Genomic DNA, 23,443 nt, shown 5'->3' on the forward strand with positions numbered 1-23,443 from the left:
CTTCGCCTGTTAAAAAAAAGATACTTGATCAATCTATCTCTAAAAACTTTTGCTAAACTAAGAGTCTCTGAAATCACTTACAAGTGTGACAAAACAAAACAAGGAGGAAAGGCAGAACCCACAGGAAGAAGGCTAGAATGCCATTGTTTTAAGTGAGCAATGATGGAGCGGAAAATAAACTAAAACATAGTTACAACCAGGCAGTTACAAACGAGAGGATGGGGCGGGAGGCAGGGTGTGGGGGGCAGGAAGGGAGGGACAGAGCCCCAAACGTGAGAGATGACCGAGAGCCCCAGGATCCCGCAGGACGTGACAGTGCGAACGACCGTCCCGTCTCTCCTGATTAGAACCGGAAACGCTTTCTCTGAGACAAAAGAGATTCAAAAACTGAAAGACCACAAGCATGACAAACTGAGGCACCTTAGCAATGGAACAGGCCCCGCTGAACGGGAAACCGTGGGGCCCCAGAGCCTCTCCCTCCCTCCGGCCCAAGCCCTGCCTCACCTAAGGCCCACTCGCGTCCGTGAGCCGTAGCAGACCAAGCTGGTTAAAATCACGTAAACCTCCTTCTTCATTTAACGTAAAAGCGGTTTTCAAGCCATCTGTGGACAGAGGAGTGGACAGAATGTCCCCCGGTCACTGCGGCTTTTATAGCCCGAGCTACCAGCCACATGGGCGCCACAGCACACTCCCACACAGTCCGTGTCTGGCCCCGCAGGCCAGTCTGGGCCTCAGTGTCCTCAGAGCTGGGTGTGGGCTGGGGCGTGCAGGCTGCAGGGAGTGGAAGCTTAGCCACGGGAGGTTCTCGTGGTCACGCCAGGTCGTCCGTCTGTCTCAAGTGCATTCCACCAGGCTCGTGATGCTGAGAAAATTGGTGTGGCCGAGCCGGCAGCCTCTGCAGGGAACCCCCTCCCCGACCCCATGCCAGCCCGGTCAGGGACCTGTGGCGATGGGCACAACCAGTGGGCTACGGTCACCCATGCCTTCCCAACCTCAGGGGCCAGGGATGGTGGTGAAGCACCACGAGCACAGGCGGGGTGCACATTCTTGCGCATCTCCCTCCCTCCCCGTGGCCAGAAAGCACCCCTGCCATGGCGCGCGCACACACACGTGTCCTTACAAACCCGCTGTCCCTACACACCAGTTACACTGGCTGCCCGAGGGCTCAGTGTGATCGGCAAAGGTGAGTGCCTCCTCTTGGGCCCCGCGCCAGGTCTCTGCATGCCCCGGTGTGCCACCTGCCCGCCTCCCTAGGGCGCGGCGCGTGAACGCCACGCAGGACAGGACGTTAGAATGCTGGTTTCTGTTGCCTTGGCTCAGCCACACCAGTCACCTTTTGTGTGTTTTTTTTTGCATGGGTCCTCCGAGTCCAATTCCAATTCTGACTCCGGCTGCCCCAGTCTCTTGTTTAGCCGCTCCACTGCTGCTGGACGTGCATGTGCTCCGGCAGCAGGTTCCCATGGACACATCCCGTTAAGTGAATGGGACGTCAGGATGTGCTAGGTACGTTCGGCCGCACTGGACAGGAGCCTATTCCTGGATGTACCTGGGACCTCTCAGCGGGCAGCAGTGCGGTGTGGCGGCGAGGGCCCCCATTAGGCTCCCCTCCGCGGACAAGGAGGCAGCATGACCAATGACATAGAGCTTAAGATGTGTAGGCTGCATGTTTGGAAACAATGAAACACTGCATGCAGCATGAACAGCAGAGTGGCCGTGGCAGCCCCCACCTGCAGCTCCATGTTCCCTGGAAAACGGGCCCGGGAGCCATCCAGACTCCACCTCAGCTCTGCGTGGGGCCCTACGGCCCGGCCCTGCCACACTCCCAGGGGATCCCGGGGCCTGAGTCAGGGAAGGACAGAGAGGATTCACATGGCACCTGTTAGGATGGAGGTGACCCCAGGCTGATGGCAGGCATGTGAGCCTCTCAGTCAGCATGCACACCTGCTAGAGACATCCTGTTTATCAGTGGGTTGTGGATAAGGGAGCCGTCCCCGTGGACTTTACAGTGTGCTGTGTGAGCTCTGGGGGCATGGTTCCTGGGCCCTCATGATCGGAGGGACTGACGCAGCTCCTGAACCACACGGATGCCCACCTGCTGCTTCCACACCACACAGCCCCCAGGGTCCCGGGACCAGAGCTCTGAGTGCCAGCCACAGGGTCATGCTCGGCTTTCCTACTGCCCCAATGCCTGACCTATCCAGAAATGTGATCTCAATCAGCAAAATGAGTTGTTTTTAATCACGTTAAGAGTCCCTTTAAAACTCTTTTCATTTGTGGGTTTGTTTTTGAGTGTAATTTAAAAAGAAAAGTGCTGAGAACCAAAAGAAAAGATGATTTTTGCTTCCATGTTACATACATCGGACAGCAAGTCTTCCACCTAAATTCTCCTAATATCAATGTGTCCACTGTCCACTTTGAAATGTGTAGGTTTTCATAAAACTGGAGTGTCCTACACATCCCACATGAAAGCCCCTCTCCTGACACCCAAGGAGAAAGGAAGAGTAGGAGAAACTCTCGGTGTCAGGGGACAAAAACAAGAAGCAAATCCAAAAATGCTCCTCCCAGGACTGCCTCCCGGGGTGGTGGGGGTGGGCACTCAAGGGTGGGAGGCACCCCAGCCAGCCCCCTGGGGGCAAGCAGCGGCCATGCAGGTGGTGCAGCCAGGGGCAGACCCCACCTCTCCCCACACCCCAGAGGGGGCACAGGGCTTCACTCCCCAGCTCAGAGCGTCTGCAGCGTGGCTGTGTCCCCAGTTTTTCTGGCGGGAGGCTGGGCTGGGGGACACCTAGAAAATACCACGTGCCCGCATGGGGACCTCTGTGTCCAGTTGCAGAAAGTTCAAAATAAGTATACTTAACAGTGAATTTAAAAAAAAATAGAGAGAAAGAAAAGAAAATTATTGAATGTCTCACAAGCGATCTGCAAGATTTTATCTTTCCTTGAGTTTCAGGTAATATTTCTAAGAAATTGTGCAGAAGTAATGTATATTGCTTTTAAGTGACCTGGTTTCTTCCTATTTGGGGAGAAAATTGCAGAGGTATGGCATAAGAATCAGTATATGTCATTTCTTCATTAGAAATATCTTTATTTTGCATTCCTCTGAATTTCTTTATTATTTCCCATTTATATGACAAAAAAATCAAAATAAAGAAATATCTTTTTAGAACCACATCTCTTTAGGCAAAAAAAAAAAAAGTGTTTTTTTGAGTGGAACTTTTCGTATAAATGAAGCAAAGACTTATATATGTGGCCTGAATCATTCCCATTTACAAATATATTTTACTATTAGAGACAATGACTAATTTTATATTTTCATGGTTTCTTTTAAAATCAAGGGTGATAAAAAAATTATCTTTTTTTAAATTTTGTTTTGTGCTTTACTTACTAAGTTCCCTTGAGATAGAGCTGCCACTGAAGAAATGAGCAAGAAAGCTGTAAAGGGCCTTCCCACGAAATTCTCCCAAGAACTGGAGCATGTCCCTCTGACATTTGGTATAAGCATTCCAGATCCTCAGTGAGTCCTCTTCCATATATTTTTAGCTACTCTACTCAAATCAGGGCGTGTCTGCAAGTCAGCCTTCTAGGGCAGCTTGACAAGGTAGGTCGACTACACAGAGAGTAGGGTGCAGTTCAAACATGCCCACAGTGCTCTCGGCCGCTATTTATAAGATTTTTAAAAATAAGTAATTGACTCTCATCAAGATAAGGGATCATGAGATGCCTCCAGCTAGTTATTCCTCTAAGTTGATTTTGGAGGAGATGAGCTTGGTCTCCCCAGCAGGCCTGCCAGCTCAGACTGAGCCAGACATGAACACCATGAGTCCTGGGCCAGTGCAGTCAGGGTGGGTTGCCTCTCAGTCTTCAGGGCAAGATCATTCCCCAGGAGGTAGACGGTGAGAGGCTGGCCCAAAGGAGTCTGGGGCCTAGCCACCTGGCACCCAGCACCTCGGCAGTGCATTCGGGTCCCCCAGAACCCGAGGTGCTCATGACATATGGCTAACAGGACTGATGCAACACAGGTTGACCGGTCTCAGCTCATGATGTGTAGTAACGTGCACTTCAGTGTGGACATCCTTTCAACTGGGAGAAAATGTCCTGTTTTAGATGTCTTTCTTAATATAACTGTTTATCAGATCCTCATACTTATTTTCAAAGGAGGGAGGCATGATAGCACATGGAGGAAGCACTTTAAAGATATTCTTATCAATAATCAATCGACAACACAACCTCAGTCAGTGAATTTAACGATTTCCATTTCTCCCACCCTGTCTCCGGACATTTGTAAATGGGAGAAAACAACACGGTGGTAGGTTGTATGTCTTGCTGAGGGACAGATCAGGGACAGGCAAGAAGCAAGGTGGTCTCTTGTCACATTCTTGTCATGTGTGCCAGTGCAAAATCATATGATTTTCATGATTATGTATTTGAATGTATAGACATTAAGTTGTGTTTTGATATTAGGGGATATATCTTATGGCCTCCACGTGAGTGTGATCAGTGACAATTCCTGTATAGGTCCAAGCAGAACGTTTCCTTGGGTGGGAAGTAGTTCAGAGAAGCCATGAGCACACAGGACATTCTGGGAGGTTTGGGCTCACAGATCTCTTTGATGTCTTAGATCGAACAAAAGCAACACAAACCCAGTTCACTCCTACTTGAGAAAAGCTAAATCCATGAAATCAGAAATTCAGAAGCTTGTGAATGGTCTTGATTTTTTTTTTTTCAGATTTTGCTTGGATTCTGCAAAACTTAAACACTGTTTAAAGCATTTTATCATGATTTTCCCATTGCCATTCTTAAATGTCTTTTTAAGACCGAATTTTCCAGCCAGATGATAACATGCACTACCCCAAATTATTTTCTCTTGGTGTTACTTAAACCCCAAGGCAAATGCAAGATCATGGATAAGGCACACATGTTTTTTGTCTTGAATACATCCATGAGGCAGCAAGTCTAGCTCTAAGATTTGTTCATCATGTGTGTGTCCAAAAGTACCTTTGGAGGGGAAGAGAAGTGATATTTGAGGCAAGTGTTTTATGTCACAGAACTTTGCATCTCTAACCATAGGAACTTAAAATAGACTTGGTGCTATTGTCCCTGGTAACTGCCAGGAAGCGAAGAGGGCGGTGAGGGTCTGGTGTGCTTCCCCGCGGCTGCCGAGTACTTCAGCGCCGAGAACCTGTGCCTGCCTTATGGGGAGTTTCCATGGAAACCCAGTCAATCTCTTCTGCCATTTCAAAACCCAAGCTGTGCGGCACATGGTACTGTCTGATTTTATCCACAGGGGATTTTGATTACCCACATGGGCCTCCCTTCATGGAAAAGATGTGCTCTTAGATGGGTAGATGCAAATCGAATTTTTGTAAATTGATTTTACACCACCCCATTATCAAGGGTCCTGGAGCTGGCTCCATCTGAGAAGCAAAGACCCCTTTTGTTAGGTGAATAATCACTCCTTCATTCACCGACTTCAGAAAATTGTATTTTTGAGGGTTGAGGTTTCTTAAAGCTAGGAAATCTGTATGTAAATCTAAGAGTTTAAAAAAGCCTCAAAGTCTTGAACAGCAACAGAAAAATGACTACGTAGAGCTGATAGAAGAAAGGAACTGTCCTGGGCTGCCTCATGTGGTCCAGAAGCACCACCTAAAGATCAAAGAGCCGAATTACCAGCCCCAACAAAACCAGGAGCGGCCGTGTCAGGGGAAGGCAACAAAGAAAGGCAGTGGGCTCCTCTGCACAGACATCCCAAACCCCAGTGACGGTCGTGGCCCCGGTCCTGGGCTGCTGTGCTGGGCGTGAGCAGGCGAAGGGGGTGCAGGCAGGAGAGCCACTGTGGCGGGCAAGGAACCGAGTCACATCAGGCAGCCTGCAGGCGGCAGGCCTGGGACTCTGCCCCGTCTGCCTGACTTGAAACCTTGATGAGAAGAGCAAACCTTTTAAGAAAGCGAGAACTCTTTCTGGAAATGTTTTTTTCTTTCCCAACACAGTGCAAGCTCTGAAAATGGGCCAAATCAATATTTTGTTTGTTGTTTTCATGGTGATAGAGGACATTTTAAATGCCTCTTTTTTTTTAATCAGATGATGCCTTTGTAAATGGCTTAAACACAAAATCTACTCTGAAAATCTTTCCTTCTCTTTTTTTTTTATAATTAGTCAAATCTGATTTTCATTTGCATTAGTTTGGTTATAATGTCTCACTTTAAATCTGAAGAGAATATGTCAACCTCCTACAGCCCTCACCAAAAAAAGGCATATCGAAGAATTTCTACTCATGTTAAAATGAATAAATTTTAAATAAATTTGCACTGAGTGCTTAAATTAGGAAGAGTTTGAGGATTTTTTTTTTTTAAACAGAAAGCAAGGCCAAGTGTATATTACTGGCTAGCAGGAAGCATTTCTGTTTCTTGATCCATTTTCCAAACAGAAACTGGCATGAAGATGAGCTTCTCTTCGATAGAATGATTTTTATTGCTCTCAAATCGTCCTCCCTCTGTGAGCTCTGGGCTGGGGTCTATCCGCACGAGGCGCCGTGTGGGAAATCAGCCCGTGAGGCCAAGTCGCTTCGCTCATTGTTTAGAAAGGAATCACTTAGCAATCGGCCAAAGAGTCTTGTGATCAAACTTTAATTGTACATAACCAGCTGTTACTTTAACAAAAATCAGGTCAACAATCCGATTTCGGGCTGTTGCTGTTCTTGAAACACGGATTCCACTTTAAACGCCCCATTGTTCTGCCTACTTTAAAAATCCTGGCTCGCAGTGCGCACACCCATGACGTTTCGCTCCCCGCTTGCCCCTGTCTGCTCTCGCAGCATGGGCTATAAACTGAGCTCTAAGCTTTGATATGATACAGGATACGCCAGTGTCCATACCTACAGAGCTAGTACCCCGGCCCCTTCCGTAGGACGGAAGGAAATGTACACAGAGTCCGAACACCAGAAACTGTTTACACACGTGTGTGTCGGCACGGGACTCCCCCCGGTCCCATCCCTGTGCAGTGCCGAGGGGCGCGCAGGGGGCGGGTGAAGCCTGTTCTGGGTGCAAGTTGGCCCCGGCTTGGCATCCTCTTTCCACTGTGGCTCTCTGAGCGGAAATCCCTCAGAAGCAGTACACATTTATTAACTGTTCGAAATGTGTGGGTTTTTGTCCTTGCCAGGAACTCGGGTGCTCCCTGGGTAGGGACGGGGTCACAGGGCATGATCCAGGTGTTACTGCGAGGTGTAATGTTGCTTACTAAATCCTTTCATCCTTGGTGGGGTTTGGGGGTTTTTGTTTTTGTTTTCGAACTTTATGGAAAAAAGAACTTTTTCTTAATTTTTGTCCTTAATTTTTACATTCCTGGAGGGTACAAGGAAACTAAAATAGCATGCACTGAAATGTCTCCATGCCACCTGATTGTTCTTGAGACGGCTCATTTAGGAAGGGGCATGAAGGGCAGGAATGAAAAAACTCTTTTTAAAGCATGTCCTGTCCCATTCGGGCAGTGGCAGTGTGGTCGTCAGAACCCAGACGACGTGGCCTCGCTCGGCTGAAGCAGGTATAGTGCAGCTACCGAGAAGTGCTCCCCATACCTCACTGGTCGAGAGACCTGGGCTCACTCAGGTCAGTTAATGAGGCTTCGAAGGCAGCTCCAACCTACCTGATTGCCCAGCGAACCCCAGCGCTGCCCTCACGGGGCTCAGGGCCGCCAGTTAGCCCGGCTTGCCTAGAGTCCACTTCACGGGAGCCCAGGGTGGACCAGGAGCAGTCTCCCAGGCCTCCGTGCACACCCTTCCACGAACAAACCTTGCTTCACACGTGGCTATGGTAGCCGAGCCACCTCAAACTCACATAACGAGAAAGGAAGTTGACAGGAGGTATCTGGAGGGAACAGACTCCGGAGTAGATAGCGTCGGGACCAGGATGCTCCAGGGACTGTTGCCACTGAGGCAGGCACTGAAATCCACGATCCTTCCAGAAAGTGCCATTGTGCTTGGAAGGACAGAAGTAGCCCAGGTTGGTATCTGGTGGTGGGTTAGTGGGCACAGGTCCCTACTCCCAGCCAGGACGCTGCCGGCTCCATTTGTCTCTTCGAGTAGGGAGGTGAAGCGTTCAGGAGTTTGCTTTCTGGATAAAGAAGGGAGTTAATTGCTCAGGGGATTTTCTTTCTTTCAAGTAAATTGCCCATTCTGCATTTGTAATTGTAGGTGCCCCACACCTGGCTGTGATGGCTCCGGGCACATCACTGGGAACTACGCTTCTCACCGGAGGTAAGTGGGGCGCCTGTGCTCTTGCACCCTTGCCCCGCACCGCACGGGCATCAGCCGGCCGTGGCGCACTCTGTTTGACCCACAGCTACACACGGTCCAGACATGCGGACCGCAAAGCCACGCCATCCTCACGCAGTCCTTCCTTGCACAGCAGGTGCACCTCCCCTGTCGTGCACCGGGCGCCCCCTGCGAGAACAGTTCTCAGGTCATCCCGCGTCAGTCTTTCCAAATGGACAAGTACAGGGAACAGACCCATCCCATGCAGAGTATAAGGTCCCTGGGCCCATCACTGACGGGCAAATGTTCCGACACAGCCGGGAGTTGGCCTGTCAAATAGGAAGATGTGAGCCGCCAGGCTGTCCAGCCGTTCTCGGCAAGTAGCAGAGCTGAAGACGGAGACGCTCTACGGGACTCACCATGCACCCTGGGCTCCCAAGGAGAAGGGAGTGTCTGAAACGCAGCACAGAGATCCCGTCATGTAGGCCAGGCCATGTGTCCGAAGTGAATTGAGAGAACGTTTGAATACGTTGTCTCCACAGAAGTGGATCTAGATCGTGGCCACATGCCCCAGTTTCTTGTCCTGTTCCGTTAGTGGCCACGCGCCAGGGCCAAGGCAGGGACAAGGACATTTGTGAACGAGGACCCACCCAACCATGGAAAGCAGTGCTGCATCCCCCAGATGTGGAGACTGAGTTAGACGATGCTGTTGCCTTGTCAGTCTGAACTTCAGATTATAGAGTGACCGTCCTGAAGTCTATGGGCACTCGCACTAAATGCATCTCCCACAAGAAGAGAAGAGGAGAGGAGAGAGAGACAGGAGAGAGGGACGGAGGAGGGAAAGGGACATAGGGAGGGGGGGTGGGAGGGAGAGGCCCTCAGAGGGAGTGTTAGCCGCGGGCTGCTCACCAGAGGGAGGGTGTGTGTCCACCGACCCCACTGAGTGGATCAGTGGGTGGTGTGGAGCATGTGGCCGCCCGCGTGGCCCAGTCCCTGTGGTCAGAGCAGGGGACGCTCACTGGCTGCTAGCACAGTTTGGATTGGGACACAGACAGCTCCCATGGTGGGTTGCTTCCTCGTGGAGATAGTACCGCAAGCCACGCACTTCCGTGCTCACTGTCCAACCACGTTTCAGCGGCGCCGGGCCGTGGCACACGGAGTGCCCACTAGGAGAACTGAGTCGTGGGGTTGCGGGAGGATTCTTCATGCTCATCCTCCTCACCAGGGCTGTCCGCCCGGGCACTGCAGTTACTCGGGGTCGGACGGTGCTTCGCCGTGGGGCGTCCTGCACCCTCCAGGCTCCACCCACAAGACGCCAGCAGCACCATCTCCGCCACTCACGATGACCCAAGAAGTCTTTGGACGTCACGGGGCGTCCACCGGGGCCACCAGCAAACACCTTGCAGCCTTGTCGCGCTGAGCCGGTTGACCAGGCGGGTCAAGCCTGCCGCATTACAGCGGTGCCAAGCGAGAGTAACCAGACTGTCAGCAGCATCGCTGGTTTGGAGTAAATTCAATTCAATTAAAAGCTCCAGTTAAGTATAAAAAGTCAAGCACATTCTATGCTACTCTTTAATTTACCTTGAAAAGAAATGTCTGAGTGTTCACGTGGCCAGAACTTCCCGGATGGTGGACGTTTCGTGTCCAACTGTGGCAAGAGCCGTTCACAGGGACCACAGCCCTTGTCCACATGATCGTGAGGACCCTTTCTTAAGCTGGCCCCTCCCCAGGCCGGCTGTTTCCCGCAGGCTTCGGGCGGGCCCCGCCAAGCAGGTGCAGAGGCCACCCAGTGGGGTCCCGGCCCCCGGGGTCCCGAGGAGCCCCTCACCCCTCTGACCCGTCATCACTCACACGGCCAGGAGCTGTCCCCCAGCGTGAAGCCCCAGCTGTGCTTTTCAAGAGCCCCATGTGCCTCTGACGCCCCGGGACCGTGTCGGAGAGCAGCGGTGCACAGAGTGTTCCAGAACGTCCCCTCGTTACAAAGAGCGCATTTTCTGAGCACCTACCACATGCCGCGAGCGTTACTGAGCATTTCGCCTGTCCAGTCTCGCTGCCCTATGAGAATATGATCTTTGCTCTCGTCTCGTGGAGGAAACCACACAGCAGCCACATCGCACCTGTTGCGGCCTGACCCCTGGGGGCACGTCCACGTGCTGGGTGCCCCAGGCCGCGCCTGCCCGACACAGACAGGTGGCCGGGGGCTGAGTAGGCAGCGAAAGGAAAGGACCAGGGGGTCTCCTTGTAGAACCAGGGTCCCAGCCACAACCAGGACACTCCTCGGGCCTCCTCAGCGCGGCCATCGATCCTCACATGGGTCCACCTCTCTTCAGCCAGAGGGTCAGGGACACGGTGCTCCTCTGTCTGCCTCGGCGAGCCCCCCACGCAGCGCTCCATGTGTGCCCACCTGGGCGCCACCCGCGCACCCCACCCCAGCCTTGCCTCCGCCCAGAGGGCAGGGGTTCTGAAGGTGTTGGTGGTGTTTCCAAAACTCATGAGCTCTCAAATCAAGATTCAGACATGCCACGAGCCCCCGCATCAGTGACGGCGAGCCGTGGGACATCTTCTAGGAGACGTCATCGTGTGGCGTAAAATCACAAGCGTCCCCCGGAATTCCCGGATGAGAGGATCCGAAAGCGCCGCTTGGAGGTGACAGGCTCATCCAGGAGATCAGAACTGGGCAACAGAAGCGGAGGCAGTGGGCACAGCGGCAGTGGGCCGCTCGGCTTCCCCCCCCCCCCCCCGCCCCGGGCCTCATGGCTCCCCCACCCCGGGCCGCACGGCTCCCACGCCCCGGAGCCAGCAAGGGCCGAGGACACACACAGTCCCCGCTGCACACTCGGGAGAGCAGCATGGACAACGGTGAACGAGCACATGGCTCAGGCCCCCACGGAACTCGCGGCTTTAGTGGCACGTGCTAAGTAAGTGGATGGCTTCCAGCACAGCACACGTGACCCAAGGCACAGAGCTCCCGGGCTCCCAGAACTGGCGGAACGAAGGGCGCCCGCGCCCAGGAAGACGTCTTGAACGATGTGCCTTCAAGCAGAGGGACGGAGTGGGGGTGCAGGGGCAGCAGGACGAGGACAGCCGGTGGCGGCGTGTGCCAGCCGGGGAGCGGGGACAGGCACTGGTGGCACAGCCAGGCCCCGGGAGCCTCATGCACACGTGGAGGAATTTGGTGGTGAGCCACTGGGAGGTTTAAGCAGAGCACCTTAATGCAGCCCTGAGTCCACGCCAGCCAGCGCCACCCACAGCGTCTCGGAGGGAAAAGGTGGGTCGAGTTTAAAGACACTCAGGGCGCACTGCACAGGCGGCTGCAAGGAAAGGAAGGGAGGGGCACCGGGAGTGTGGGCACTGGCAGGGCGCGCGAGGGTGGGCCGGACACGGACCGCGGATGCCGAGGCTGCACACGGACTCCAGAGGAGCGTCCCAGGGGCTGCACGAGGCCAGGAGCGCCCGCCGGCCTCAGGTCACGGTGACCTGGGCAAGAGCACTTCTCCGGGCAGAGAGATCAGGAGCCAGACCGCGGTGGGGGCAGCTGCCGAGCAGCCAGAGGTGGGGGAAGAGGACACCCACTTTCCCAGGTTTTACATCAAAACGGAGGGGGTAGCTGGAGGGAGAGAACGCTGGCATACCTCGTCTTTCCCGCGTTCCTGCGGAAGGAGACAGGCCGTGCAGGAGGGGTTGGAACACATGTCGTTGGAGACAGGAGGGGCCGGCTGGGGACCCCCAGCCCAGGGCCCAGGCCCCCAGCACCCGCCCTCTGCCTGTGAGTGCGGCTTCTCACTGGAGAGGAGCCGGGCCGCCCCACAAAGAAGGAAAAATGCGGAGGACGCAGAGTGCCGTCCTGGGGAGTGGGAGCCGCGCCTCTGCCCGAGGATGCGCGTGCTCGAAGGGAGCGGGACTGGCCCGGGAAGGGCACTCGGCAAGCCCAGGAACAGCAGCAACAGCGGCTGGCGCCCCACCTGGGTCCACAGCCACGTGTCTACGCGGGAGTCTGCGGACGTGTGTCCTGGGCGTCTCGGTGAAAGGCCTACTTTCTGGTTCTTCAGCTCTTTGCAAGGAGTCCCGTTTGTTCTATGTATTCTTATGTATAATCTCATACGATAGCCTGTTGTCGGCCTGTATATACGCCCGTCCATATATGAGTACTTTTCTATTCCAACCGGAAATTTTCCTATAGATAAGTGTGAGCTTCTATTTCCAACCTTTTGACAATTAAATGAAATACTTAGGTTCAACTTCCTCTGTACCATCTGCAGACACACTCAAGTCTATAGTTCGGGTGAATCCCAGCAGACTACCATGCCCCCCCCCGCCCATGGCAGGGCTCGGGAAAACGGGTCCCCAAGAGAGGCCGAGGGGGTGTGTGTTCTCTTCCTCAATGTGGCCCCTTCTCTGCGCCCGGCCGCCCGTCCTCTCTCAGCCAGGCACCCCCAGCCTCTTTCCATGCGGAGGGGCCGCACCCAGAAGGACCGTTTTCCCAGATTTTGTGTTCATGGGGAGAAGCTCCGGCTTCCAGAGAAAGCGAGCTCAGAGCAGGCATCTCGGAAAGGAAGCCGGCTGGCGCGGGCAAAGCGGATTTCCTGAAGCCGTGTCCTTTCTGTAGTCTTTCAGGTTGCCCGAGAGCAAAGAAGAGCGGCATCAGGATAGCACAGAGCAAGGAAGACAAAGAAGACCAGGAGCCCATCAGGTACGCGTGCGGGGTGGGCAGAGAGGAGAGGACATCAGTCACCCCAAGGTCAGATCTGGAACCAGCACCCCGGCTGGCCACCAAATGCACGGTCGGAACAGCAGGTGGTGTCTCCAGGGACTCTCCACCCAGCTGATGTTCCGAGTAATGGGACCCCGGACGCCTCCCCTGGCCCTGGGTGGACCCCGGACGCCTCCCCTGGCCCTGGGTGGACCCCGGACGCCTCCCCCTAGCCCTGGGTGGACCCCGGACGATTCCCCCTAACCCTGCGTGGAAAAAGCAGTTCACTGACTGGAGAGGCAGTTTCACGAACGTCGACGAAGGTATCCGCTGTAACACTGAAAGCCAACACTGGCCGACATTCTGGCTTTTCAATCGTGTGGCTGCTGTCTGCCTTGCTCTCAGGCAGGCCGTGAGAGCAGTGGGTGCTATGGGCTTCCAGCACATGGGCAAGCTCCTCAGCCCGGCTGCCCGCTCAGCCGTTTGACCCAAACTGATCCCCAGAACCCAGGTCCCGAAACTCCCTAAAAGAAACCTGGCGTTGTCTCCCTGAAACGTTAATCTCAGTGTCTTTGGAGAAAATTTTTTGATTAAAACAAAATAAAAATTAATTAAAATAAGAAGTATTAAAATAAATAAACCTTAACAAAGTAAACGGGTACTATCAATTTTGTAGAATGTAAACTTTGCCATTGAAAAGAAAATGCAGAACCCACCAGTCTGGGGCCCGTGAGGAGCACTGATCACACCCACCTTCTTTGACACATCCGTTGGCTCTTGGGGTTGTACATCCTCGGCCCCTCGGCAGGTAGCCCGTGGGGGGAGGTTCCAGAAGCAGGGATTAGCCTACCATTGACCTTTAGCGCCCATCAACGAGTTTCCCCTTTATTCCCCCAAATGTGCTGGTGGGGTACCATGTACCAGCACTCTCCAGGAGACTGTGTTAAATACTATGTCTCCTGCTTCAAACCCTCTGTGGCTGGAGGCTATCTGATGGCCTCTGGAGAACACGGCCAAGCAAACCAATGTTTTCAGCTCTTGAGAAAACCTCGGGTTTATAAAACTATAAAGAATAATCCTGCAATTTCTCCTTGACTTTGCATTCTTCCACCATAAAAGCCGTGATTCTGTCCAAAAGTGGTGTCTTTTAAACAGACACCTGCACCGCACTTGCTACAAGGAACGAATTCTTTTTCATGTGCTGGTGTGCAGCACTGCTCACCCCGTGCACACGTCCTGCCCCAAACAGCCCTCTCTTCCAGGTTCCAGGCATTCCCACGACAGGAGATCCCTCGGCTCGCCACTAGGTGGTGCTCGCAGAGATTTTTCTCTCTTTCTTTCCTGGAGTAGAGCGTGAGGGTTTTCCTTGGAGCCAGGTCATTTTGACTTCGCGGGAGGGGCCACCAGGTATATGGCACCAAGACCACAGAGTGTGTCTCTGCTGCTCCTCAGGTGTCCCGTTCCCGGGTGTGACGGCCAGGGCCACATAACCGGGAAGTACGCCTCCCATCGCAGCGCGTCGGGGTGCCCCTTGGCCGCCAAGAGACAGAAGGATGGGTACCTCAATGGCTCGCAGTTCTCCTGGAAGTCGGTCAAGACGGAGGGCATGTCGTGTCCCACGCCGGGCTGTGACGGGTCGGGGCACGTCAGCGGCAGCTTCCTCACACACCGGAGGTGAGTGGCCCCTGTCCTGGCGCCCTGCCCGGGCAGCCCTGCCAGGAGTGTCCATCAGCTCCTAACTCGACACCCCCCATTTAGAAAGAGAAGGTGGAACACTGCTACCAAACTCATGACCCGTCCCGGCGTAAAGAGGAAGACCCTTGAGTGTGTTTGAGAAGCAAATCTCATTCCCATCCCAGAGTCAGGACAGAGGCCCTTGGAAGTCTTGGGTCAGGATCCACAGAGAGAAGCAGGCTGGAATTCTGCACACATACGAGTATCTGTAGGTTTATTCCTTTGGCGAAAGATGGCAGGCAGGCCCCACATGGGGAAGGAAGATGGTATTTGGCACGGGGCCTCATGCTGCATGCCTGGGCCGAAAATGTATCAGGAAATTTCCAGAAGAGCCAGTCAGCCCATTAATTTTTACTTGCTTACTTTTAGAAGAAATATATGCAGTTCAATTGTCTTAGCAGAAGAAGCCTGTCCGTCTGTTGAATCAAAGGGCACTCGGTGGCTCCCCATGGAAGGGTTAGGGTGGGCAGTGTAGACAAATCACAGAGGCCAGTGGAGTCAGTTGGGCATGGTGTCCCCAGCTGCCAGGAAACCAGGCTGGGGGAGAAACACAGCAAAGCCATGTCCAGCACAGAATGAACAAAAGTCAGTTTGCAAACCAGGGGTCATGGGAAGATCAGGAATATGGCACTGAGCCTTGAAATGTTCCTTGAAGGAAGGTTAATTTTTAATTGTTCAAGAAATTCCTGTTGAGGTAGAGATCTCAGGCGGGATCAGTGAGCCTAAAGAGGAACCACGAATTCCTTTCCCTGACCTGATCTCTCGGCTTACAGCTCAAGGCCAGCAGCCCTGGTGTCTTCCGTGAGAGAGATTGCCCGTGAACAGAGGGGCCCCCGCAGCCCTCGTAGCTTTGCGTGCTCAGGGCACACACAGCGCCCTGTCTGTGCTCGAGTGGACCACACTGCTAGTCCTGGGACGGCCCAGGTCCTGGTGTACAGACACTGACCCCGAGCCCCGGGGTTTGTCACCTGCCCCCAGGGCCAGGAAGGCTACCTCTTTTGCCCAGGCCCCTGGGAGCCTCAGAGGTCCCTGGATGTGACCCATGACACCTGTCCCACACGGGGGCCACCAGCTGTGCTGCATGAGCCTGAGGCTCTGGTCTTGGCCCCAAGCTCCTGCCCGCACGGGACCTGGGAGGGGGGACCTGGGAGGGCGTTCAGAGGGCGCTCGAGTCAGAGGCACAGCCTTTGGTGGCAGGGCTACACAGACCGATGTTTCCTTTGACTGAGAAGCTGAATCAGAGAGCTGTGAACGTCTACGTCAACGTGCCTGCAGGCAAGGCTCCGAGCCCATGGGTGTCGGGTGATGGAGCCCCATCTCTTGTAGGGTCTGACTGTGTGTGAAGGAAAACAGGCCAGGGGGTCCGTGGGGAAAGGGGACGAACAGCACTGTGAGCAGAGCTGACTGCATTTTGCTTCCGTTGTGGTAAAAAACACATCTTCCCATCTTAACTGTTTTGGGGTGCGCAGCTCAGTGACCCTGAGGTCACTCACCGTGTTGTGCAGCACCCCCATCCATCTCCCAAACTGATGCTGTGTCCCCATAAACCCTCGCTCCCACTTCCTCCCCCAGCGCCTGGCGCCCCCCCTCCACTCTCTGCTTCTGCACATCGGAGACCCTCCGGGACCTCCAGTGAGTAGGGTCCTGCAGTGTGTCCTTTGGTGTCTGCTCATCTCACTGAGCATGGTGTCCCCCCGTGTGTGGCGGGTTTCGGAATGTCCTCCTTATATGGCTGAACCACATCCTACTGTTTTCGTTTATGTCGTTGGGCGGGCAAACCGTGATTCCCTGAGGGTGTGAGAACAGTCGTCGGGGGCAAGAACACGGCCAAGGGTGCAGACATCCGTCCCTTGGAGCCACGGGCCGTGGTCCTCCCAAACGTGTAAGGCCTCAGTTAGGAAGGGCTCCTGGGAAGACCCCATTAGTGCTCTGAGATGCAGGACTCTTCCTATGATCCCCAGGCTGTGGAAACAAAGTGAGTTTAGAATCGGAAGGGAAGACTCCACCGACCCAGAAATTTCCTATTATTCCTCTTTCCCCCAAACTGTGACAGCTTGTCGGGTGGTAAAGGATGTAAACAGTAGATGAAGCAACACAGGTCTGGAGCCATCGGGCCCACCAAGCCGCTGTCCCCAGTTTTCTCCTCAGGGAGGTCACGGCCGCAGGTCAGCCGGGGACAAGGACAGTCGGAGCCACACCACCTCTGCATGCCTGCTGTCCACACTGGCTGTGAAACCGTTCTGTTTGTTTTGTTCCTTGGAGGCTGGGGGCTGCACTCTCTACCCTGTAGGGGAAGGTGGGGGGCTCCAGTCCGTATCCTGGGCAGAGCCCCTGGAAAGGACTAGAAAATGCCTTATTTTATCTTAAAGATTGGCTGGGTCTTCCTTAAAAAGCAGTGTTTCAAATGAAAAATAAGTCATTCAAAACAAGATACTTTTCATATAAATCAAAGTTCTATTGGACTGTGTTTCTAACACTCCAATAATAAGGAAAATAGAGTTTTGTTTTCTGATTACACAGCACATTTTTATAACTCATGCTCTCCATGATAGGGGAATACTTCTCGAGTGTTCGGGAGTGACCGATTCTCCCCACCGGGGCTGCTCCACATCCTCACTTCTAAGGCCGGCCGAGAGCAGAGCGAATGCTGTTGCCCAAAGCAGCAGCAGTGAGGCCCGTCCAGTGGCCACACGCGCCTCCTGGGGGCTGTGCAGAGGGCTCCAGAAAACCCAGTCGGGGACTGCTAGGCAAGGGGACCTGGTGACCCAAACCCACCTGGGATAGGCCAGAGGGCAGAGGGCAGGTGTCAAAGGGGCGAGCGAGGATATGGCTGGAGGTAGGAGAGATTCGGGGTGGGGCAGACAGTATCCCCCAAGGGCTGGGGTGGGAGGTGCAGCCTTTTATCAGAAAGGAAAAAGCCAGGGACAGAAAGACACTGAAGAGCTGGGCAGACGGGTGGGCAGAGCTTGGGGGAGGTCAGAGCCCGGGCCAGGGGTTGGGGCAGGTGGGTCCGAGAAGCTGCTACAGAGAGGGGGTGAGTAGGCAGTGGGTGGGCAGCACACGGGCCCTGGGAGGGCCCACAGGACCCAGTGCCTGTCCACCAGCCACCCGGGGAGCAGCCAGTAGGGCATGAGAAAGCAAGGCGGGCAGCAGCCTGGTGCAGCCCTGGGGAAACACTGGGTCGTGGGGGTCACTAAGAGTGTGGGGGGGATGGGCAGAGAGCTGGGAGGGACCAGCTGACAGGGCAGGGGCACCCCACTGCCCAGCCTGCGCCCGCCCGTCCCTCAACCCGGCTGCGTCTCCAGGACCGTCCCCTCCCCCCAGCCCGCTGCTGAGCACTGTTCTCTCCTCATCCACGCATTTCTCACCTCCCTAATATATTCTTCCCTCCACCTCCCCCTCTGCCCCGAAAAGGCCTCCTCATCCTTCAGCATGTGTGGGGCTCACTGTGCGTGCACCTGCAGCGTTGAACGCACCCTCCTGTGTTAACTCTCTGAGCATCTGCCGGAGCCCAGAGACATGGGCACCACCGTGTGAAAGACTAGACTCAGGCCAGACGAGAGACGTGACTGCGTGCAGTGTGTCAGTGACAGAGCAGGACTCACACCCAGGTGGCCTGCCTCCTGCCATCCAGGCCTCCTCCTCTGAGCTGTGCGGCCTCCCCTCAACCCTCGGCGTATTTAGGGACCTGGTGACACAAGCCCCCCTTCCCTCTCTGAGCCCAGCGGTCCCTGCCCTTCAGGGTCTGTCCTGCTCTGTTGCAAAGATTTCTATCCATGGGACCATTTCCTGGTTCCTGCACACCCACAGCACCTCGCTTGGGCCCCACATACCAGCATTTAAGAAATGCCTCCACACATCAGTGTAAATAGGAAGGACCCCTCTGTTCACTCAGTGCAGACGGAGCAGCCTGGCCCCCTCCAAGTGGGAGTGCTTCAGCAGGGGAAAAGTCCTGCGGCAGCAGGCTCTAGACCACAGTCCGGGAGCGAGAGGCCTTAGGTGGAAGGGCAGGGCAGAGGGGGAGTGCTCCACCAGGGTCCCCCTACCCCGCCTGGGGCACAGGTGCAGGAGGCAGCCGCAGGCTGGGGGGGAGGGGGCGGTCCTTAGCTCTCGCAACTGCTTCTTTGAATGTGGGCGCAACACAGAGCCCACCGCCCTCCCATCACCTCCATCTCACTGCCCTGCTGGTAAGATTAGGAAGAGACCACAAAACCAGTCACTAATGCCTACCTTGGAAAATTAATAGTCTTAGAACTAAGTCTTTCATTGGGATTGACCAAAATGAATTTTTTTTTTCAAAAAGATCATGTCCTAGACCCTCTTAAACGTTCCCACCCACACCCTACAACCTGATTTACTTTATTTTCAGTTTCCTTACAGCCCACCACAAACGGGAAGCCCGCCTTTTTCCAGATGTTCATTTTGCCTGTTGCTTCCAAGAGAATCGCATTAAAAATAAGTCACCGTCCTGAGTACTGACTCCGTGAGTCACTTTTGAGATCAGTCATCTCACTGGTCTCTGGGGGAGCACTACCACTTCCTTCCCACCCGCCCCACAGGTAGACCCAAGGCACAGCATCACCAAATGCAAGGGATGCTGGGAGATGTAGTCCACCTTTGGATGTGGGGGAGATGGAGTCTTTGTAAGCCCAAGACTCTGTGTTATCCTGCTTCCCTCGGGTGTTGAGAAGCCATAGTTTGTTTACAAACACATACATAATCACTGAACTACAGCACCCTGAGATCTGTGTGGTCCCGAATTTAGAGATCAGACAACCAGCACCAAGAAGGCAAGAGGCTCTCCCCTGGGCACACGGCCCGTAAGGAGAAAAGCCTGTCCGGCGGGTGTCACTCATGGACCACCTGTATACCCCTGCAAGACCCAGCCCGGACGCCCACGATACGGGGACTTGGGGAGGCATCGGGAAGAGCACTGTGACTCACTTGCCCAGTAGGCTGCCTTTGGGCCTCCTGGGGGCATCACCTGCTCTTCTCCAGGCAGAGGGGAAGCAGAGTGGGGCAGACCTCTCCCGCCCCCCCCCCCCCACGTCCTGGGCCCACCATGGAGACATCCGCCCCTGCAGTGAGTCCTCTCACAGCTGAGACCTTGCCCCTCCCCCCCAGGCCACACGAATGCACAGAGGACCCTCAAGGAGCGTCCAGGTGCTCTGCACTCTAGCCTCTGATGACAAATCCAAATGCCACGGCTTCAGGAAATCTGTGGGTCTACCAATCATGATCCAAGCGTGGATGAACCCGGGGCCTCGCTGCCCCAGGAACACCCCCTCTGGACTCTGTGCGGCCCCCTGGTAACCCTGCCCACCCTCTCTGAGCCCTCTCCCCTGGCTTCTGCTGCCGGCTACAAGAGGCGAGGAAACTGGGAGGTCATGGCCGGTCATGGCCATTTTCTGTCACAAAAGCAGATTGCACGCATTGTGCTTCCCTTTACAACACAAGAAGAGAGGGCTTCTAAATTCCAGATTTCTTTACCAGAGAAGGAGGGGTAGAGGGCTCGGGTGGCCCCTCTCTAGAAGGAGTCGCTGCCCTAGAAGGGGGTGGAAATGTTCATCCAAGGCCAGAGGGCACGCTGGATGGAGATTTGCTGGGCGCCTGTTTCTGGGAAGGGAGCCGGGTCCCCACTCCCCTTGGGTCACCCAGTGGTCATCTCAGCAGGTGGCCCCGTCTGTGGGAAGACGTCTCTGTGCTTCGTTCGTGGCCTGTTCGCTGGACCCAGATTTGTCTTGTTGCCAGAGGAGGCCTGGCAGGCAGCTCCCTCCCTGCAGAAGGACTGTCCTTTGTGGGGGACTGGAACTCCCCAAGTAGAGGGGATGCAACGAGATCTTGCTGAGGACATAGTTCTGCTCCTTTGCGGGGGACACATGTGGGGCTGCGGGGCCCGTGCCCTTGACAAGAGCTGTCCGCACACCCCCCCTCCAACACGCACCCCTAGAAGGAGAGAGCCCATGGTGAAATTTGAGTCTAACTCCTGAGCACTCACTGCCTCCCAGGTCGCCGTCGTCCTCAGAGCTGTGTCCGAGGCAGTTGGCCTTACTGACCCCCTAACCGCATGACAAAGCCTTCTGGAGACTTGAATTCACCACCCGTTACAGGTGGCTGCCGACGGGCCCAGTCCAGACGTGCCCCATGGGGCTGGTCCCCTCTGCATGGCCCTGTGCTGACCACTGCCTCTAAAACCCCTCAGTTGTGTGACCCTGTATTTTAATCTCCCTGTTTCAATATTTGACGGGAAACATTTGGGAGGGAGAAATCCAACATCTGCCTCAAACCGTGACCCCCAAAGGCCCCACGAAGAGCTCGAAGGTGAAGGTCGCCTCCACTCACCCTCCTTGGCCTGAGGCAGCAGGGGCGTGCAGTGTGGAGTTCGCTGGGGGAGGTTGGGGGGGGCCTCGGCCTGGCGGCCTGGTCTCATTGTCACAGGAGCTTTCCTCCTGGACCCGTGTCACACCCGCACCTCATCTTTCTGCCCCGGGGGCCGACAGGCACCCAGCGGCTGTTGGAGGCCCACGTACACGTCAGGCTGTCCTGACCAGCAGCCAGCGGGCTCTGGTTCTGCAAAGTACCGCAAGCCCCAGGCTTCAACCACGCCCGGCTTCTACCTCTGCTCACTCACGTCCTGGCCCAGGTGGGCCTCTGCTGGGGTCTCAGCAGGCTGAGAGCAAGGCGTCAACATGTGCGTCCCCCTCTGGAGCTCGCCATCCGCCTCAAACTCATTCAGGGTCTTGGCAGAATTCAGGTCCTTGAGGCTCCAGGACTCAGGCCCCGTGTTTGTGCCGGCTGTTGGCTAGGGGTTCTCGGCGCTGGAGGCCCCCTCTCCGTGTGGCCTCCGACTACCTGAGGTGGCAGGAGACGCTCCCCCGTGTCCAGGACTGAGTTGTACGCGGCATCGCCTGGACACAGGAGCACCCGTGTGCTCCGTGCGCCCCCCCCACCCAGGGAGGGCTTCACCATGGCGCGGGCACAGGGCAGGAACTCCAGAGCCGCCTTAAAGGAACTCCCACAAACAGATTATTTTGTGCTAGTATCCTTAGAGAAATAAAAATTTTTACACAGTCTCTGCCTCGAGGAACATATAGCCTGTTATAATTGTATAGGGAAGACCAATGAACAAGCAAACATGTTGATATTACAAACTCATTTTTATCTCCAATAAACAGATGAAGAGACTGAACCACACTCACGCACACACGCGCACACGCGCACACGCGCACACAGCACCAAGACCTCAGGGCGTACAGTCAGTGGGCGCGGCAGAACTTCCCACCCTCAGTCAGTTCTGATCAGCCCTCGATTCGTAAGCAAATCGTAGGTTTTCAGGAATAGAGCAATTTTTTTAAAGATATATTCATTTATTTGAGAGCGAGATATCGAGCAGGAGGAGGGGCAGAGGGAGAGGGAGAAGCAGGCTCCCCACTGAGCAGAGAGCCGGATGCGGGACTCCATCCCAGGACCCTGGGATCAAGACCTGAGCTGAAGGCAGACGCTTCACCGGCTAAAAGCCACCCAGGCGCCCCAGGAAGACGGCAGTTATTACAATGTGATTGTGTCATACGGATTCTACAGGTCTGCGTGTTTTCTGCGTGTTTTCTGTGACTGTGCGGATTTCCGTCCTTCCTCCACCATGAGGCGAGAACTCAGCCTGCGGTCCAGCCTCTGCTGCCTGCTCTCTCCGAGGGGTACTTCCCAGGCCAGGGAGCAGCCCCTGAGGCGTCCTCGCCCCGCTGTGCCCCTGCGTCCCGCTAGCTTTCTCCCGGTACTCTGCACAGTTCCGTCCTTGGCAAAGGCGCCGGGACCACCTGAGAGGGAGCCGCGGGCTGGCTGGCGGCCACTCGTGCTCACGGATGTCTCTCTGGGTCGTCTTTAGCTCCTGCCTCTGCCGGAGCTGGGGTCTCCAGGACACCCCCACTCAGCCCTGCTGTCCCATGCCTCTCCCTCCTCAGCACCCATGGATGTACGCGGTTCTTGCTGCCACTGGGATTCGGCGTCTCCGAAACACCTTGCCTGTGAGATACGGAAGGCTTTTCCTGATGTTCGCGCTGGAAGGTTTGCGGAGGCAGCAGGTGCTGTGTGCTCGGCACTGGTGCTGGCTGGCGGCCCTGGCTCCCGCACTCGGGGCTCACAGCCCGCAGGCGCCCCGGAGCCCCCAGGGAGGAGGTTCGCGCTCGCTCTGCAGAGTCACCCACACTCCTTGCACTCCTCCGACAGTCTGTGCCACTGCCAGCGGTGGGCCGGCCATCACGGACCCCCATGGCAGACGTGCCGGGCCTGCAGCCACCCCGCACCAGTGTGGCCGCTCGACGCACGAGGCTGGGGGCCGAGGGTGCCGTCCCTGCAGCAGAGGTCACTGGGCCCACATGCCTTTGTCTCAGCCTAATCACATCTGCAGAGACCCCCTCTCCAAATAGGGTCCTCCTCACAGGTTCTGGGAGCTGGGCCATGGACATGTCTTCCTGGGGGGACAACTGGCCCATGGCGATGACAAACGCTGCAGTTAGCTCTGAAGCAGCGGGAGAGACAACAAGAGAAACCAAGTCCTCACTGTCTGCTTGGATGACCTGCCTCAGCGCAAAACCCAAGCGGGCTCAGCGAGGGTCAAGTTCCTTGTCAGGTAAACAGGCCGTCACATCCCGGGCCCACCCTGCTGCTCCTTCACCGGACACTCGGAGTGTCCTCTCAGGGGCTCCTGCACTGATGAGGGGCCAGGGGCTGCTGTCTCTCAGTCTGTCCCCTGGACCGAGAGTCCTCCTGTGGCCACG

The 23,443-nt window shown here is 55.3% G+C and overlaps 1 protein-coding gene across 4 annotated transcripts in view; it reads left to right on the forward strand.

Moving 5' to 3' along the window:
* MYT1L (myelin transcription factor 1 like) overlaps positions 1-23,443 on the forward strand; it is a 140,525-nt gene that overhangs the window by 98,364 nt on the left and 18,718 nt on the right. For all 4 annotated transcript variants that reach the window (XM_044379499.3, XM_044379506.3, XM_044379502.3 and 1 more), the window contains exons 15-17: positions 8,186-8,248; positions 12,852-12,935; positions 14,388-14,609. In XM_044379499.3, coding sequence (XP_044235434.2) covers positions 8,186-8,248; positions 12,852-12,935; positions 14,388-14,609 — 369 coding nt within the window. The remainder of the gene's footprint in view (positions 1-8,185; positions 8,249-12,851; positions 12,936-14,387; positions 14,610-23,443) is intronic.

The sequence above is a fragment of the Ursus arctos genome, unplaced genomic scaffold (genome assembly GCF_023065955.2).
Source record: "Ursus arctos isolate Adak ecotype North America unplaced genomic scaffold, UrsArc2.0 scaffold_8, whole genome shotgun sequence".
NCBI classification, from domain to species: Eukaryota; Metazoa; Chordata; class Mammalia; order Carnivora; family Ursidae; genus Ursus; species Ursus arctos.